This window comes from Bombina bombina, chromosome 1 (assembly GCF_027579735.1).
Source record: "Bombina bombina isolate aBomBom1 chromosome 1, aBomBom1.pri, whole genome shotgun sequence".
Taxonomy (NCBI): domain Eukaryota; kingdom Metazoa; phylum Chordata; class Amphibia; order Anura; family Bombinatoridae; genus Bombina; species Bombina bombina.
In genome coordinates, this window is record NC_069499.1 from 1,416,179,367 (window position 1) to 1,416,200,034 (window position 20,668).

At 37.7% G+C, this 20,668-nt stretch overlaps 1 protein-coding gene across 1 annotated transcript in view; it reads right to left on the reverse strand.

The window, feature by feature from the left end:
- ARHGEF11 (Rho guanine nucleotide exchange factor 11) overlaps nt 1-20,668 on the reverse strand; it is a 497,471-nt gene that overhangs the window by 126,748 nt on the left and 350,055 nt on the right. Inside the window, exons 21-23 of the mRNA XM_053719923.1 lie at nt 3,836-4,015; nt 3,042-3,089; nt 1,692-1,879 (exon numbers count right to left, since the gene is read on the reverse strand). Of these exons, the coding sequence (XP_053575898.1) occupies nt 1,692-1,879; nt 3,042-3,089; nt 3,836-4,015 (416 nt within the window). The remainder of the gene's footprint in view (nt 1-1,691; nt 1,880-3,041; nt 3,090-3,835; nt 4,016-20,668) is intronic.

A 20,668-nucleotide genomic window follows, 5' to 3' on the forward strand; every position in this document is an offset into this window, starting at 1 on the left:
TTGGCAGAACGTGGTAAGGCACTAATCACCTTAGAGACCGCCCTTTGCAGTTGATCCACAAAATCTGATGGCCAACGGTGCTGTATGTGTACTCGGAGATGAATGTAGGGAACGCACCTCACGGGACGGGGAACCCTCAGAGGTAGTAGTACTAGACATCCTATTCTTTCTAGATGTCATCACTTTATCCAGGCATGTGGAACATAGTTGAGCAGGCTGATCTACCAGAACCTCCTCACAATAAACACAATTACAAGACTTGGATAAAGAGGGAGTACCCTCTAACGCGGAGTCCTCCATAGCTTATGGCTTTATTACGGACTAGTTATAAATAGAAAAAATGGCACCCTTATAACATCCAATGGCCAGGGCACTCACCACCTCCTATGACCCAGACCACAAAAACCGTTACGACTCCTGCACCGCCAGTCAAGAAAGAAAGTCGAGTAGGCCAAGGAATGCCTGGCAGGATCGTCCCTGCACTAGGGAGAAACCGTGCCAAATCTGCCGCACAAATACTCCCGGAAGTGAAACTAAGTCCACCCATTTCCAGAGCCTCATCTCACACATGTCGCAGCAATGACACAATAAACAATATTATGTATAACCCCCCCCGTTCAATAATCCCCCTACCAGGGATATTAATCCTTGATTCTATAAAGATAAAAGGTATCACACTGTGACCCTGTCTTCTACGTTATCATTATGTGTATAAAAAAATGAAACGATCTTACCAAAATCTATGCCGCGGAACAGAAACACGGCCTCTCAAGTGTGACACTGTAGTAGCATCGCTCCTGACATGGACTTGAGTGTAGAAAGAGGGCAGCGAAACTCGTCAACGCTGATTGCTTATGGAGCTGTTAAAATGAGTCGGTATGGTTTCAGAAAAAGACTCTCCCTGCATCTCTGGACTCTTTCACCCAAGCTCTCACTGAGAGGCTGACAGGACTACTTAAAACTCCAGTCTCATTCCAAAGAGTACTACCCTCCATAAGAGATTACTCCGAATCTTCCGACACTTCTCTGCCAACCTCCTGTGACGAAAGGCAAAGAATGACTGGGGGATGAGGGGAGTGGGGGAGGTATTTAAGTCTTTAGCGGGGGTGTCTTTGCCTCCTCCTTGTGGCCAGGTTGTTAATTCCTACAAGTAATGAATGAAGCCGTGGACTCTCCTCCCCTTTAGATGGAAAAAGATAATTGCGCAAATATTTAGCAAGATAATATACTTATAAACTCAGACCAGGAAATATATACAATATCTACACAAAGCACAGTACTGGGAAACATGGAGAGAAGTGTGTGTCAAGATGATGAGTAGGCAGAATAGACTAAACAATGGAGAGGCTCACAGATAACCTAGGGCTTAGGTTGCTAGTTTGTCTTCATTAATCAGATAGCAATCAAAAAAAGAAGGAAAATACCCACTTTCGGCTAACTCATAGAGAAGAAGATGGACAGAGAAGAGTGAAAGGCACAGAGATAACTGGAGATACAAAGCATACGACAGATTTCTACTTTGCTACCTATTAATGCAAACAAGGTCAACCAATGTGAAATATTGAAAGCAAAACGTATTGAAACTAGTAATATGTACAATAGTAAGGCCACCTAAAGTGGTCTCAGCAGAGTGGAAAACCTAATAATCAATAAGCCGCTACCCAAGTAATAAGGTTTTCCACAGCACTGACCATGTATCACCTCCTGCCGTGCCCTTTCCCTTGGTGACAGATTCTGGGCTACTTCCCTGCCCACTGTGTGCTGCCAATTTTGTGAGTCTGGCTCTGGGTCCAAATCTGAGAGATGCCCAAGATCATCCTCCTGTAGGTTGGACAGCAGGGAATCACCACCGATCATTAAATTGGGGGACTCAATGCTCCTGAAATCACATATAAAGGAAATTCAAAGCTTGTCTAAATGTATGATCAATGATGAAACATCTCATTTTAATTTTAAAAGTAGTTTGCAATTGTAGTTTTATTCACCAGTTAAAAAACCAAAGAATAATAAAGGGTGCGCCGAATAAGAGAAAAATAAAAAAAGGGAGGTTATGAATATGAATAATCAATCAAAAGTGATATGGATAAATAGTGCACAAGTAAAGTTGTATTAATTATTGTTCCTCCTCGTCCAGGGCTGCTCCTTGGTCAGGGTCTTGGTGAACCTTGATGGCAAAGAAGTCAAAAACACAAAGGAAACAAGCATGCCAAAATGGCCTAGCACATTCTGTATCAAAACGGTATGAAATAGTGTACAGAATACTCACAAAAATACTTTATTTGTGAGTATTCTGTAAACTATTTCATACCGTTTTGATACAGATTGTGATAGGCCATTTTGGCACCCTTGCTACCTTTGTGTTTTAGATGTATTCATGAGTTAAAGGGACACTGAACCCATTTTTTTGTCTTTTGTGATTCAGATAGAGCAAGCAATTTTAAGGAACTTTCTAATTTACTCCTTTTATCAATTTTTCTTCGTTCTCATGCTATCTTTATTTGAAATAAAAGCCACATAAGCTTTTTTGGGTTAAGAACTCTGGACAGCACTTTTTGATTGGTGGATGGATTTTTTCCACCAATCAGCAAGGACAACCCAGGTTGTTCACCAAAATGGGCCGGCATCTAAACTTAGATTCTTGCATTTCAATTAATGATACCAAGAGAATAAAGAAAATTTGATAATAGGAGTAAATTAGAAAGTTGCTTAAAAATTCATGCTCTATCTGAATCACAAAAGAAAATTTTTGGGTTCAGTGTCCCTTTAATGAATTGGTCAGATGAAATATGGTAATACTCAGAAAAATATGGACAAGGGCTAATCTTATGGTCCAAGTACTACTGGTTGAAAAATTAGGTTATAAAACACAGCTTTTGTTGTATTTTAGAAAAAAAAACCTAGGTTTATTATATTGCTTTTAACAGGAAACTGATGGAAGTCACTTCAATGAATGAACAAAATAAATGTTGTTCAGTTCTCTGCATAGTGGTAGCTACTAGTTTCGGCCAAAGCTTTTACTTTAGGTTTCCCCTTCAATTTACCTGCGACACAACTTGGGAGTGAATGGTGGGGTGGGATTATCCAGTGATCTAAAAAAAGAAACGCAACACTTTTATATGGTTACTAAAAACAAAGAATGGCTCATACATTAGTGGGTGTGTCTAAAGTTAAAATCTCTCCTTGCCTATGCTTATGGTACCACTCACTAAATTAAATTCTTCCTATATGAAATTCTTTACATTCAGCTTGATCATCAGGTCACATTTTTGGGCAGCAATCATCCATACACAACACATTTGAAAGATAAAGGAAGGGTTGGATAAATGTTGTCATAGAAATCAACTAAATTAGCTTATATTGGTCACAATGACATACAATTCCAAAGACATGCCAGACAAATGTGTATAGTTATAAATGTAACAATAACTGCCACTACTACAGCTATATATGCTGCACATATTATTTCTTACAATGATTTTAGCACTTTTTGTCCTATGTTTATATCACTTGAGGCCTAAGTGACCGACGTCAAATGTTACATTTCTTTTACTCACAGGAAAAGTATTTCTCAGACAACTCACAACATCCAGTGTATATAACTGTTCTTCTTTAACAGAATGCAAAATGATACAATAATCTTGTCAGAGCTTTAGAAAGGCATTGTAGAACCTGTATTAGCACTACTATATTTTCATCTGAAGCTCTATTCCAAGATAATGATGACACTAAATTTCCTTTAGACACATCAGTGAGATTTTAAGATATCGCAATGGACAAACTGTATAGTAAAATAACAAACCATTGGTAAATACCAAATACACTGGGGGTTTCTCACCTTGTAGACAGGCTGGAGGCTGAAGATGATGCAGACTGGTGGAGCCTAGCGGCTTCAGCTGCGGCATCCATATCAACATCACTTCGTGAGCGAGGGACATTATCTGCCTTACGGGATTTCTTTAGTTCCTCGCGGCCCTTCAAGCTCTCAGAGCGCCCAAGTTTTATCTCTGACCTTGAACTGAATAAAAAAGTGAAATAATGACCATTATATTGAGTGATATATTCATTCACTGATAGCATTGTTGGTCTCAGCTGTAAATAAATACACAAATTAAAAAGTAAATTTATGCTTACCTGATAAATTAATTTCTTTTACGATATGACAAGTCCACGGATTTCATCCTTACTTGTGGGATATTAACCTCCTGCTAACGGGAAGTGGCAAAGAGCACCACAGCAGAGCTGTGTATATATAGCCCCTCCCTTCCCCTCCACCCTTAGTCATTCGGCCGAAGGTATAGGAAGAGAAAAGGAAAGGCAAAAAGGTGCAGAGGTGACTGAAGTTTACCAAAACTAAATAAAACTGTCTTAAAAAGAACAGGGTGGGCCGTGGACTCGTCATATCGTAAAAGAAAGTAATTTATCAGGTAAGCATAAATTTGCTTTTCTTTTACAAAGATATGACGAGTCCACGGATTTCATCCTTACTTGTGGGATACCAATACCAAAGCAAAAGGACACGGATGAAAGGGAGGGACAAGACAGGAACCTAAACAGAAGGCACCACTGCTTGAAGAACCTTTCTCCAAAAAACAGCCTCAGAAGAAGCAAAAGTATCAAATTTGGAAAATTTGGAAAAAGTATGAAGGGACGACCAAGTCGCAGCCTTACAAATCTGTTCAACAGAAGCATCGTTTTTAAAAGCCCATGTGGAAGCCACAGCCCTAGTAGAATGAGCCGTAATTCTTTCAGGAGGCTGCTGTCCAGCAGTCTCATATGCCAGGCGGATGATACTTCTCAGCCAAAAAGAAAGAGAGGTAGCCGTAGCTTTCTGACCCCTACGCTTTCCAGAATAAACAATGAATAATGAAGATGATTGACGGAAATCCTTGGTTGCCTGTAAGTAAAACTTCAAGGCACGGACCACGTCCAGATTGTGTAACAGACGCTCCTTCTTGGAAGGAGGATTAGGACACAATGAAGGAACAACAATTTCTTGATTAATGTTCTTATTTGAAACAACCTTAGGAAGAAAACCAGGCTTGGTACGCAAAACCACCTTATCAGAATGAAATATAAGATAAGGTGAATCACATTGTAAAGCTGAAAGCTCAGAAACTCTTCGAGCAGAAGAGATAGTAATTAAAAACAGAACTTTCCAAGATAACAATTTAATATCTATGGAATGCATAGGTTCAAACGGAACCCCCTGAAGAACACTAAGAACTAAATTCAAACTCCAGGGAGGAGTAATAGGTCTAAAAACAGGCTTAATTCTAGTTAAAGCCTGACAAAAAGACTGAACATCCGGAACATTTGCCAAACGTTTGTGAAGCAAAATTGACAAAGCAGAACTTGCTGATAACCCTTTCTCCAATCCTTCTTGAAGAAAAGACAGAAGCCTAGGAATCTTAGTTTCACTCCATGAGTAACCCTTGGATTCACACCAATAAAGATATTTACGCCATATCTTATGATAGATTTTTCTAGTGACAGGCTTACGAGCCTGTATCAAAGTATCAATGACCGAATCAGAGAATCCTCGCTTCGATAAAATCAAGCGTTCAATCTCCACGCAGACAGCTACAGAGAAATTAGATTTGGATGTTGAAAAGGACCTTGAATGAGAAGGTCCTGTCTCAACGGAAGTTTCCACGGTGGCAGAGAGGACAAGTCCACTAGATCCGCATACCAAGTCCTGTGTGGCCACGAAGGCGCTATCAGGATTACTGAAGCTCTCTCCTGTTTGATTCGAGCAATCACACGTGGAAGGAGAGGAAAAGGTGTTAACACATAAGCCAGGCTGAACTTCCAAGGCACTGCCAGGGCATCTATCAGTTCGGCCTGTGGATCCCTTGACCTGGATCCGTATCTCGGGAGCTTGGCATTCTGTCGAGACGCCATTAGATCCAATTCTGGTCTGCCCCATCTGAGAATCAGTGAGGCAAATACCTCTGGATGGAGTTCCCACTCCCCCGGATGAAAAGTCTGATGACTTAGAAAATCCGCTTCCCAATTTTCTACTCCTGGGATGTAGATTGCCGACAAATAACAAGAGTGGGTCTCTGCCCATCGGATTATCTTGGATACCTCTATCATCACTAAGGAACTCTTTGTTCCCCCCTGATGATTGATATATGCCACAGTTGTGATGTTGTCCGACTGGAACCTGATGAATTTTGCCGAAGTCAACTGAGGCCACGACAGAAGTGCATTGAATATTGCTCTCAGTTCCAGAATATTGATTGGAAGTAGAGACTCCACCTGAGTCCAAACAACCTGAGCCTTCAGGGAGTTCCAGACTGCACCCCAGCCCAGAAGGCTGGCATCCGTTGTCACTATCACCCACGAGGGTCTGCGGAAACAAGTTGCCTGTGACAGATGATCCAGGACACCCAGCAAAGAAGAGAGTCTCTGGTTACTTGATCCAGATTTATCTGAGGAGATAAATTTGCATAATCCCCATTCCACTGCCCGAGCATGCACAGCTGCAGTGGTCTAAGATGAAAGCAGGCAAACTGAATTATATCCATTGCCGCTACCATTAATCCAATGACTTCCATGCACTGAGCCACTGATGGCCGATGAATGGACTGAAGTGCTCGGCAAGTATTCAGAATCTTTGTTTTTCTGACCTCTGTCAGAAAAATTTTCATGTCTACCGAGTCTATAAGGGTCCCCAGAAATGAAACCCTTATCCGTGGAACTAATGAACTCTTTTCTATGTTCACTTTCCAACCGTGAAATCTCAGGAAAGACAATACTATGTCCATGTGAGATTTTGTCAATTGATAATTCGACGCCTGAATCAGAATGTCATCCAGATAAGGCGCTACTGCTATGCCCCGCGGTCTGAGAACCGCCAAAAGAGACCCTAGAACTTTTGTGAAAATTCTGGGTGCCGTGGCAAGAGCGAAAGGAAGAGCCACGAACTGATAGTGTTTGTCCAGGAAGGCAAACCTTAAGAACCGATGATGATCCTTGTGAATAGGGATATGAAAGTATGTATCCTTCAAATCCACGGTAGTCATAAATTGACCCTCCTGAATCATTGGTAAGATTGTTCATATAGTCTCCATTTTGAACGATGTCTTTAGACACTTGAGATCCAAAATGGGTCTGAAAGTTACTTCTTTTTTGGGAACTACAAAAAGATTTGAGTAAAACCCCTATCCCTGTTCCAGCTTTGGAACGGGACAAATTACTCCCATGGTATAGAGGTCTTTTACACAGCATAAGAACGCCTCTCTCTTTATCTGGTGTACAGATAATCGTGAAATATGAAATCTCCCCCTTGGGAGAAAATCCTTGAATTCTAGTTGATACCCGTTAGTCACTATTTTTAGTGCCCAGGAGTCCTGAACATCTCTTGCCTGAGCAAAGAGAGAAAGTCTGCCCCCTACCAGATCCGGTCCCGGATCGAGGGCCACCCCTTCATGCTGTCTTGGAAGCAGCAGCGGGCTTCTTGGATTGATTACCCTTATTCCAAGTCTGGTTGGGTCTCCAGACTGACTTGGATTGAGCAAAATTCCCTTCCTGCTTTGTGGAGGAAGAAGAAGCAGAGGGTCCTCCTTTATAGTTATTCTGTTTACCCCTCATTTTAACAGACTTATCCTAAGGTAGGGTACGACCTTTACCTCCAGTAATGTCAGAAATGATCTCCTTCAATTAAGGGTCTTACCTTTAAAAGGAATAGCCAAAAGCTTAGATTTTGATGACACATCAGCAGACCAAGATTTGAGCCATAACGCTCTACGCGCCAGAATGGCAAAACCTGCATTTTTTGCTGCTAACTTAGCAATTTGAAAAGCAGCATCAGTAATAAAAGAATTAGCTAGCTTAAGAGCCTTTATTCTATCCAGAATATCATCTAATGGAGTCTCAACTTTCAAAGACTCTTCTAGAGCTTCAAACCAAAAAGCTGCTGCAGTAGTTACTGGAACAATGCAAGCCGTAGGTTGTAAAAGAAAACCTTGATGAATAAATAATTTCTTTAAAAGACCTTCTAATTTTTTATCCATAGGGTCTTTAAAAGCACAACTATCCTCAATAGGTATAGTTGTACGTTTAGCCAAAATAGATATAGCTCCCTCTACCTTAAAGACCGTTTGCCACAAGTCCCGAATGGAGTCAGATATGGGGAACATTTTCTTAAAAGGAGGAGGAGAGAACGGTATGCCTGGTCTATCCCAAATTCTTTTAGGAACCGGAAAAACATCAGTGTAAGTAGGTACCTCTAAATATTTGTCCATCTTACACAATTTCTCTGGTGGTATTATAATAGGTTCACAATCATCCAGAGTCGCTAAAACCTCCCTAAGTAACAGACGTAGGTGTTCAAGCTTAAATTTAAATGACATAACGTCCGAATCTGTCTGAGGCAATATATTTCCTGGGTCTGAAAGCTCACCCTACGACAGCAATTCCCTAACCCCCAATTTAGAACATTGTGAGGGAACATCGGAAAAAGCGAATAAAGCACCAGAGGATTCAGTATTTACATTAATACATGAACTACTGCGTTTACCCTGAAACACTGGTAATTTGGATAATACCTCTGTAAGAGTAGTTGACATAACTGCAGCCATATCCTGCAGAGTAAAAGCATTAGACGCACTAGAAGTACTTGGTGTTGCTTGTGTGGGTGTTAAAGGTTGTGACACTTGGGGAGAATTAGATGGCATATCCTGATTCCCTTCAAACTGAGAATCATCCTTAGGCATACTTAAAATATGCTTCTTACATTGTAAGGCCCTTTCAGTACAAGAGGTACATAATGTAAGTGGGGGTTCCACAATGGCTTCTAAACACATAGAACACTTAGTATCCTCAATGTCAGACATTTTGAAAAAAGACTAACAGTATTTTAAACACTTTGAACAATTTTAAAAAAAAAATGTACTGCTCCTTTAAAAAATAAAAAAGCATACAATTTTTCCAAAACTGCAAAAAAAGCTAAATAAATAAATCTGTTATTTTTTTATGTGCCCAAAAATTATTGCACTTAAAAGCAATAGGCAAAAATAACCTTATCAGGACATTTATAGTGAAAAAATACAATTTATTAAAAAAAATGACCCCTGCACCCCGCCACAGCTCTGCTGTGGCACCTACCTTCCTTAAAGTGCATGAAAATGATTATACCACGATCCGATCAACAGAGCATAAACTAAGACTTAACCGGAGCTCATGTCTGATGCCTAATGAGCAGAAATGTACTGTGCGTCGGAGCGCGTGAAAAATAGGCCCCGCCCATTGAGGGAAATCACAAACAAATGCAAAATACCACATAGGAAGCGGTTAGAACAAAAAACCAAGTGGTCCCCAAAAAAACCTTATAATACTGCAGCCCCTAATAATAAAATAACGAGCTGCCTCTCCCAGTGTCCAAAACAGACACCCAATATGCAACACAAAAAACGTTTTTAAATAAAGCTTTTAAAGTAACACCTCTCTCAGATCCACTTTAACCCCTTTTATAGCAAAAAATATCAGCCATTCTGATATAACAGGTCTCCTCAGAAAAAAAGACTTAACATACCTTAATGCTAATAGCATGCAGCTGTTCTCCACTCTGAAGATTTCTTTACACTACCTTCAGCATTCAGTGGGAACCAATGTGGATCTTAGTTACGTCTGCTAAGATCATCAACCTCAGGGCAGAAAACTTCTTCCATATACCCCTGAGGAAAATAGTACACACCGGTACCATTTGAAAATAAAAAAAACTTCTTGATTGAAGAAACTAAAACTAACACCTCACTTCACCTCTTCCTAGTATAACACAGGCAAAGAGAATGACTGAGGGTGGAGGGGAAGGGAGGGGCTATATATACAGCTCTGCTGTGGTGCTCTTTGCCACTTCCTGTTAGCAGGAGGTTAATATCCCACAAGTAAGGATGAAATCTGTGGACTCGTCATATCTTTGTAAAAGAAAAGGTTTAAGTGATGACCTATGGAATGTGATTTACTTTCAACCCAATTATGTGAGATGAGGATTGTGAAATGAAAGATGAGATCTGACTGTTTTAAAACCATACTTAGAATGAAAATAAAATGCCTTTTGATCATGTAGAAGCCAACTTTTCAAAGTGGTGAAAATACACTCCCCTTAGAGATGCTTTAGAAACTAGAGCTGATTGCACATACTGGGAGATAATCTAAACTGCCCCTTAAGGATTATGGATGTTGGGGGGAGAGATGTCCATGGTATGGATTTGTGAGTACTCTCAAGTGGCAGGAGCCTTTTACAACCTAAATTAGTAACAGTTTAAAGGGACATGAAACCTTACATTTTTCTTTAAAAAAAAATAATCACCAAATGCATAAAGTATATACGAATATGCATTTTGTGATTGGCTGATGGCTGTCATGTGGTACAGGGGAGGGAAAATTGGATAAATTTGAAATTTGCAAGAAAATATTCTGCTGCTCATTTATAATTGAAAGTGCTATTGTGTTGTCTTTTTACTGTGTATTTGTCATTTCTTCAAATCTAATCCAGATAGAGCATACAATTTTAACAACATTCCAATTTACTTTTTTCATGGTGCTTCATTCTTTAGATATCCTTTGTTGATGAAATAGCAATACATATGGGTGAGCCAATTACATGAGACATCTACGTGCAGCCACCAATAAGTAGCTACTGAGCCTATTTAGATATCAAGAGAATGAAGCAAATTAGATAAAAGAAGTTAATTGGAAATTTGTTTAAAATTGCATGCTTTTTCTAAATCATGAAAGATTTTTTTTTTGTTTCATGTCCCTTTAAAATACTTTATAATTCTTCCATGTTAAAATGTAATATGTTCTGTGGTCATCTTTTTTTGTTAAAGGGTCACTAAAGTCAAAATAAGTTTCATGATTCATATAAAGCACACAATTTAAAAATACTTTCAATATACTTCCATGAACAAAACATGCACATTATTTTTATATGCATAATTTCTGAGGCTCCAGCTACTACTGAGCATTTGCAAAAGTGCATAGTATATTGGTATATGCATTTTGTGATTGGCTGATGGCTGTCACCTGGTACGGGGAAAAGGGAAAATTAGATTAACTTTGAAATTTGCAAGAAAATATTTTGCTGCTCATTTATAATTGAAAGTAAATGCTATTGTGTTGTATTTCTATTGTGTATTTGTCAGTTATTCAATTCTAATGTATTTAGTGGTCCTTTAATTGGTGCTAAATTAATTGGTAATTTAATTAGTGCTAAAAACTAAAAATAAAAATAAGTTGATCACAGTAAAGCTTTAGAATGGATATATGTTTTCATTTATGAGTTGTACATGATGGGAATTCATTTCTGAGACTTATGAATATATTTTATTGTTCTTTCAGCTTTTCTAGCGGGAATATTAGCCATTTACTATCATAATAAAAAAAATAAAAAAAAGATTTAACATTTTTGGCAAACGCATATTTGAAGAGTATAAAATGTATATACATGAAATGTTGCCAGAGATATAAAATGATCAATTTGTTCCCTGAAACCAATTCTTTGTTTTTAATGCAATTAGTGCACAAAATCTGACTTACCGTTTCCATAATCTTCTCTCCAGCTTACTTGTATCCATCCTCTCATTACCCTTCAATGCTACCTTGTACACCGTGTTCCCTTTGTTAATTCCCCCTTCCTAGATCGCTTCCCTCTGTCCTTTTCTAAGCCTAGGCCTGGGTCTCAATAACAGGATTCAGCTAATAAAGCTTGGAGGCCGTATCTAGGCATGCGCGCCATTGATCTTGATTTTATTATAGCAAACACAATGAAAATCAATGCTGCACTAGAGGGGATGAAGGATCAGACAGACACTGCAATGCCAGTGAAAGATAAAAATAACCATTGATGTCATAAAACAGCCGTCTACACTATTAATTAGATTTACAACTAATATATACTCAGTCTTGTTGTCTTGAAAAAAATGGCATTTTATTTTACATTTAGCAACAAAGATTTAATTCAACAAAAAAAGCTGATTATCTGGTGCTTTCTTCATCTAAATTCTTAAAGGGACATGAAACCTAAAACATTTCTTTCATGATTCAAATAGAGAATAATATGTTAAACAATTTTGTAATTTGCATCATTCTTTAGGTATCCTTTGGTAAAGAAATAGCAATGCAGCAATGTGAGCCAATCACACGAGGCATCTATATGCAGCCTATTCAGATATGCTTTTCAACAAATGATATCAAGTGAATGAAGCAAATTAGATAATCTAAATAAATTGGAAAGGTGTTCAAAATTGCATGCTCTATCTAAAATAATGAAATAAAATAAAATTGAGTTGCATGTCCTCCCTTTAAACAAAATAAATAAAAATAGGTTTTTTTTTGGTTCAGAACCGGGGAGGTGCTTGCTGATAGGTGGCTCCTAAGCTTACATTCCTGCTTTTTCAAATAAAGACACAAAGAGAACCAAGGAAAAATGTATATACTAAAATGTATATACTAGTACAAACAGAGAATATGCTGGAGCATTTACTTCTTGTACAACTGTTGCCTCTAACTGTATACTAAACCCTTGCAAACAGGACACATCCACTGCGGGCTACATGCATATGCAACTCTTTATTTGTACCTGTTCTGCTGAGAAGTAGTAATGCATTTTAAACTTAAAGCACCAGAAGATGCAGTAGAATTGCATAATCAAAAATACAATGCAATAACACCTACTCTAAATTTCAAATAAGCAGTAGATTATTTCTAGCAAAAAAAAATCATTTATGCTTACCTGATAAATTTCTTTCTTTCTGGGCATGTAGAGTCCACAACGTCATTCCAATTACTAATGGGATATTCAACTCCTGGCCAGCAGGAGGAGGCAAAGAGCACCCCAGCAAAGCTGTTAAGTGTAACTTTTCTTACCCATAATTCTCAGTCATTCAGTCGAAGGAAAATGGAAAAAGAAGAAACGCAAGGGTGAAAAGGTGCCTGAGGTTTACTCAAAAAAACTGCCAAATTATAATGAAAATAGAGGACGGGGTCATGGACTCTCCATGCTCGGAAAGAAAGAAATTTATCACGTAAGCATATTTTGTTCTCTTTCCTATGGCATGGAGAGTCCACGACATCATTCCAATTACCAGTGGGAACCAATACCCAAGCTAGAGGACACGGAATGAACAGGGAGGGAGATCAAGGCAGGAGGACCTAAACAGAAGGCACCACCGCTTGAAGAACCTTTCTCACAAAAGAGGCCTCAGCCTGAGGCAAAAGTATCAAATAAGTAGAATTTGGAAAAAGTATACAGAGAGGACCATGTTGCCGCCTTGCAAATCTGTTCCACAGAAGCTTCATTTTTGAAAGCCCAAGATAAGGAGACAGCCCTAGCGGAATGAGCCGTAATTCTCTCAGGAGGCTGCTGTCCAGCAGTCTCATAAGCAAAGAGTGTCATACTTCTTAACCAGAGGGAAAGAGTAGTAGAAGTGGCCTTCTGACCCTTACGCTTTCCAGAGAAAACAACAAACAGGGCAGAAGAATGCCGAAAATCTTTAGTAGTTTGTAAGTAAAATTTTAGAGCATGCACAAAATCCAATTTATGCAAAAGATGTTCCTTATGAGAACAATTAGAACAAAAAAAAAAAAAATTCCTGATTAATGTTTCGATCCAACACCACCTTAGGGAGAAACCCCAATTTAGTACGAAGGACCGCCTTATCTGCATGAAAAATAAGATACGGGGAATCACACTGCAGATCTGAAAGCTCAGAAACTCTGCGAGTGGAAGAAATAGCAAGGAGAAACAAAACCTTCCAAGATAACAACTTTATATCAACAACATGCATCGGCTCAAACGGAGCCTGCAGTAAAACTTTAAGAACTAGGTTAAGGCTCTAAGGAGGAGCAACATGTTTAAACACAGGCCTGATTCTGACCAGGACCTGAACAAAAGCTTTAACATCTGGTAATTCTGACAGACGTTCGTGCAAAAGGATAGACAGTGCAGAAATCTGACTTTTCAGAGTAGACTGACTGACAAACCTTTCTCCACGCCCTCCTGAAGAAAAGATAAAATTCGGGGAATCCTGACCCAACTCCAAGAAAAAACCTTTAGCTTCACATCAAAAAAGGTATTTACGCCATATCTTGTGGAAAATCCTACGAGTTACAGGTTTACAAGTCTGAAGCATAGTATAAATTACTGCCTCTGAAAAACCGCCTCTAGACAGGACTAGGCGTTCAATCTCCAAGCAGTCAGCTTCAGAGAATCTAGATTTGGATGGAGGAATGGACCCTGAATTAGAAGGTCCTTCCTCAGCGGTAACCTCCAGGGTGAAAAAGATGACATCTTCACCAGATCTGCAAACCAGATCCTACAAGGCCAGGCAGGAGCTATTACAATCAAAGACGCTTTCTCCTGCTTGATGCGAGCAATGACTAAAAGGAAGGAGAGAAAACAAAGGAAACAGGTATGCTAGCCCAAAATCCCAAGGAACCGCCAGAGCATCGATCAGGGCGGCCTGTGGATCTCTTGACCTTGAGCCGTACTTTGAAAGCTAGGCGTTTTGACAAGACGCCATCAGATCTAACTCCGGAAACCCCCACCTGAAGGTTATCCTGGAGAACACTTCCGGATGGAGAGCCCACTCCCTGGGATGAAAAGTCTGTCTGCTCACAAAATTTGCTTCCCTAAGTAGCTACTTAGTTGTGACAGGCACTGCACTCCTAGTCATGGAGAAAAAGGAAAAATAGCCAATGGCACTACAAGTAAGTGAATAGGAAGAAGCTCAAAATAACTCAAAATCTAACCTTAAGTGTATGTTAGTAATCGTAGTTGGTTAGAAGATCTGAGTAAACGGTGCTATGTACTATTTGGGAACTTTACTGGTTGAAAGTGGTTTGTGACAAACCACTGAAAGAGTACATCTACAGCACTCAAGAGCTAAGTTTATAATTCATTTGTTATTACTACTAGTAAAGACTATGTAAATAGAAATTTAAAAACACAGGCAATAATCTGGCTTGGTTCCAATAAGCTGATTGATTGTAGAATATACAATATGTGAGTGGGGAGCTAGTAAGTTGCAAATATGCAGTAGCTAATAGGTTCACAATGTGATGGAGTATTGGTGTTAAATGAGGTAGAATGAATATTATGTTTGATTAATTCTGTTGTTAGTGGGTTGCGACTTAATATGATTGAAGTAGGTATACAATATTGGTGTTGGTTAGTCACCGTTTAAATAAATAACATATTATATTATTCGGTATACAATGTGCTTATACAGTTTAAATAACTGGATAAAGTGAGTTTAGATTTCACTGGTATTTGAAGGTTAAGTTGTAATATTTGTTATTTATCTCTTGAATGTATTCAAGAGGATTTGAGTTGTAGCAAATTTAATTCGTTTTGACAGAAGTGACTAAAAGTCTCAATTGATCTCGTGGGACTTTATTATTTTTGTTAGCGTTATCTAGTTTATCTTTCTTTGTTTAATAAACCACCATTGAATATAAATTTCACACACAACATATTGTATGATTTTCAATTTTATGCTGCTTGCAATAGAGTATTACATATAGTTTATCAAAAAAGGATCATTTATTTTGCAGGCTCATATTGTATAAAGCTGTCATCACTTCTTTTGCTGTTGGCAATATGATGCTGTCTGCAAATTTGTGTGATATTGGAAGAGAATTGTTTGTTCAACAGCTCATGTTGTGTATAAACGTATCTTTGTGACCCAGTATTATGCAGTTTACGCTTATTTTGCTGTTAGTAGTGTAATATTACACAAAAGTTTATTTGCAAACAATACTTTTTTGGGCTTAATAGTGTGTTTTTGTACATTAGCCATCTTTTTTGTCGAGAATAATACTTTCAATGCATACAGTTGTTTATTTTGGTGTGTGCACCTTTAATGTTGTGTTTGCATAAACAGTTAATGATGTTTTAATGTAAGCGATATTTCGTTATTTGCTATATCAGTCTTGAAGAGTGTACTGTTACTCTTGAAGACTTGTATAGATAGTGCGGTCTGCTTACATGTTTAATTTCATGATGATGACACGGTTTTTATGAATTGAACCGCATATTAGATATTTTGTTAATTTAATACGTTATGTTGCTGTTTGTGAACAGCAGGTAGGTTTATTTTAATCAATGATATTTATTCAACCATTAATTTGATATATGAATCAACACTCCATGTTTGCGCTATCAAGTTGAAATATCTAACCTTATAAAGCAAGTTGCTGGGTAATTCAGTATGTGAGTATATGATTGTTAGTGTTCTACGCAATAGAGACAATTGAACTGATACAACAGTATTTTATCAAGTGTGTAAGATGTTAACAAGTTACTTTGTATCCCCTATTCAACTTGTAAAACATGATTTTCATGCTAAGCAGTGTTAAGCTTAGTATTATAAGTAAGATGGTTTTATATTACCGTATGCGGAGCACGTAATTTGAATTGGATATCAGGTTATAGGATTATTGTTGCATAGGGTTAAACTAACACGGCGAAGTTTTAACAACTGTTTAGACTGTTAACAAATCATTTGGTATTCATTATAAAATTTATAAATCAAAATTGTGCTCTAGTTTGCTTGCAGTGTTGAGCGTAGTATTGTGGGTCAGGTGATTACAGATTACCTTATACAAACATTAGGAACGGTAACTTCTAGCCTAATAATGCTGTAAATTTGGCTTGTTCAAAGCTTTTTGTTACACCAGATTCCCCTGATTGTTCAGTTTAGCTTTGTTCACAACTAATATGTTAATACAAAATTGTCAATTTGTTATATAAAGTTGCGTGAGTCAGCTGGTTAAAGGTTGCTCAGTGCAAGCATTGAGACCAATACCTTTGGCATGCTGATGCTGTAAGTTAGATTAGTAGCTAGTATAGACGTCTGTCTCCTCTTAACGGTTAAAGCTAAAAGATATAGCGAGTATTTCTACATTCAATTATGGTATGTAAATGTGGAATAGCAAGATCAAGCTGCAACTAAAATACAGGAGTTCGCATTGACTCCTCACCAATTCCCTAAGTCCCTAACATGTTTCGCCGTCTAACACGGCTTTCTCAAAGGGTTATCGCGAGCGTGGAGTTAGGAATGCCCTTATGTACGCTTGTGATCAGATTGACTCCGCCTGTTATGGAAACGTCATTCAGGTGACGTGAAGCTAAGTGTTCAAGTTCTTATAGGGTAATGCCTAAGGATTCTAGATTCTAGATGTTATACACTATATAAATAGGAATAACTCATTACAAGTTATGTTATTTGACGATTTGATATTAAATACATGATGTTTTTTTGAATCGTTATTTTCTATAGTATGATTAGATTAACAAGTAGTTTATAAAGTATTATGACATGTTTTTAAATATATATTAAATTATGGTGAATTGATATGTGATGAGTAATCGAATGTAATCTTGTATGAAAACTATGTATAAAATAAATGAAAATTATTTTTTTGAGTCGGTTATTAAATGATTCACATATTTGATTTGGATAGTTCTTATTAATTAGTAAGGAAAATATTGAATGTGCTAATGAATAAGCATATGGATATTGAAAATGATGATTAATTATAAATGTGAAAAAAATGGTGTGAATGTGGATGTAACTAGGTTGCATGTTGAATTGTGGTGATATTGCTGGCTCGGGTGTGATACTGTGTTATGATGTGAGTGTAATGAGTGCTTGGAAAAATAATGTGTGTTATAGATGCTGGTGAATATGTGAAATAGGGATAAGTGAGATGTGTTGAAAAATATATAAACAAAGTGAAAAGAATAATAATAATTGAGGTGATAGTAAATAAAAAGGTATGAGTAATGAATAAATTGACTGTGGAGAAAATGGATTGTGAATAGCTAAATTTGGAATATTAATAATGGGGGAAAAGTGACTTGGGAGTGTGTGCTGGACAGGAAAATACTATATGTATGTGTGAATATGATTATTAATATATTAATTCATGTTAAATTATAACACTTTAGTGAGTTGGTGTAATTTGGGATTCTGCTTAGATCTTAATACTTCTATAAAGTTGTGTATAGTGAATTATATTATGTTGTGATTATAGTAAATAAATATAATTTTGTAACATGGGTTATGTTATCTTATAATTATAATAGATGAATATGATTTTCAGTATGGTTTGATTTTACGTATGGAATTCAAAGGTGAATATTGTAATATTCTTTCTTTCTAATGTATCTTCTGAAACAGAAATTGTTATTTTGTATGTTGTTCAAAATTATGGGTTGAGATGTGATTATATGAAAAATATTTTAAAAGATCTTATTCCCATAATGCTTATGTTCTTTATAGATTTATGAGTGTAATTATAGATTGTATGTCTTTTCTTTTCTAGAGTCAGAACTTGAATATTCTTTTATTGCAGAGTTATTAAATTATAAAAATGAGCTGAAATTATTTTGTTCATTTAGTCTGTGTGGTTGAACACTGTTTAATAGGAATATCCACCTGGTTTCAGCTCGGAGAAAAGATTTTTCTAAATTTCCTCCTCTGATTCCTAAAGATATTTTTTGTAATCCGAAGCATTTAAGTTCACATTGTCTCGACTGATGGTGGTGTAAAAAGTGCCTAGCAACTGATGTGATTTTCTTGTCATCTTTGAGATCCTTCTTAGCATTTTTGATGTTCCTTAGATGTTCTTGAAGTCTGGTTCTGATTTTTCTTGTTGTCATTCCAATATATATTTTTTCACATTTACATTTCAGAGCATAAATTACTCCTTCCGTGTGGCAATCGATGCACTTGTTGATTTTGTGATTTTTGTTAAATCAGTGATGTTATTGGTTTTTAGCATGAAGCTGCAGGTATTGCATGTTCCACATTTGAATGATCCAGGTTTTAAAGCATTTCTTGTTTTTGGTCCTTGGTAGTGGCTTGAGCTAACCATGTCTTAAGATTTTAGCTGTTCTGTAACCCACTTGTACTTTATCATTTAAAATTTTTGAGAGTATAGGATCAGATTTGAGGATATGCCAATGATCATTGATGATTTGTACGATTTTATGGGAGTTTGGGTTATAGGTCGTTATGAATCTTACTTGATTATCCGATTTTTTGTTTCAAGTAATGATGCTCTTGAAGTGTTTCTTGCTCTAAATTCAGCTTTTTTAATCGACCTTTTGCTGTATCCACGTGTCAATACTCTTTCCTTAAGTTCTTAGGCTCTTGTGTTGTAATTATGTTCATTTGAACAATTTCTTCGCATTCTTAGAAATTCTCCAATAGGTAATGCTTTTATTGTATTTGGCGCATGAGCAATGGAACGGCAATGGGTACTGCTTGTGCTCCCACATATGCCAACTTATTCTTAGGATGGTGGGAGCAAAATAAAGTATTTTCAGATACAAATGACAAATATCTACAACATATACCTCTGTGGCTGAGGTACATTGATGATGTGCTATTTTTGTGGTATCAAAAGAGGAATTGGAAATGTTTTTCAAACAACTTAACAATAACCAAGCAAACATAAAAACAGAATTTATGCTTACCTGATAAATTACTTTCTCCAACGGTGTGTCCGGTCCACGGCGTCATCCTTACTTGTGGGAATATCTCTTCCCCAACAGGAAATGGCAAAGAGTCCCAGCAAAGCTGGCCATATAGTCCCTCCTAGGCTCCGCCCACCCCAGTCATTCGACCGACGGACAGGAGGAAAAAATAGGAGAAACCATAGGGTGTTGTGGTGACTGTAGTTAGAGAAAATAATTCATCGGACCTGATTAAAAAACCAGGGCGGGCCGTGGACCGGACACACCGTTGGAAAAAGTAATTTATCAGGTAAGCATAAATTCTGTTTTCTCCAACATTGGTGTGTCCGGTCCACGGCGTCATCCTTACTTGTGGGAACCAATACCAAAGCTTTAGGACACGGATGAAGAGAGGGAGCAAATCAGGTCACCTAAACGGAAGGCACCACGGCTTGCAAAACCTTTCTCCCAAAAATAGCCTCCGAAGAAGCAAAAGTATCAAATTTGTAAAATTTGGCAAAAGTGTGCAGTGAAGACCAAGTCGCTGCCTTACATATCTGATCAACAGAAGCCTCGTTCTTGAAGGCCCATGTGGAAGCTACAGCCCTAGTGGAGTTAGCTGTGATTCTTTCAGGAGGCTGCCGTCCGGCAGTCTCAAAAGCCAATCGGATGATGCTTTTAAGCCAAAAAGAAAGAGAGGTAGAAGTTGCTTTTTGACCTCTCCTTTTACCAGAATAGACGACAAACAGAGAAGAAGTTTGTCTGAAGTCTTTCGTAGCTTCTAAGTAGAATTTTAGAGCACGGACTACATCTAAATTGTGTAGCAAACGTTCCTTCTTTGAAAATGGATTCGGACACAAAGAAGGTACAACTATCTCCTGATTAATATTTTTGTTGGAAACAACCTTTGGTAGAAAACCAGGCTTAGTACGCAAAACAACCTTATCTGAATGGAACACCAGATAGGGTGGAGTACATTGTAGAGCAGATAAATCAGAAACTCTTCTAGCAGAAGAAATAGCAACCAAAAACAAAACTTTCCAAGATAACAACTTAATATCTACGGAATGTAAAGGTTCAAACGGAACCCCTTGAAGAACTGAAAGAACTAGATTTAAACTCCAGGGAGGAGTCAAAGGTCTGTAAACAGGCTTGATCCGAACCAAAGCCTGAACAAATGCTTGAACATCTGGCACA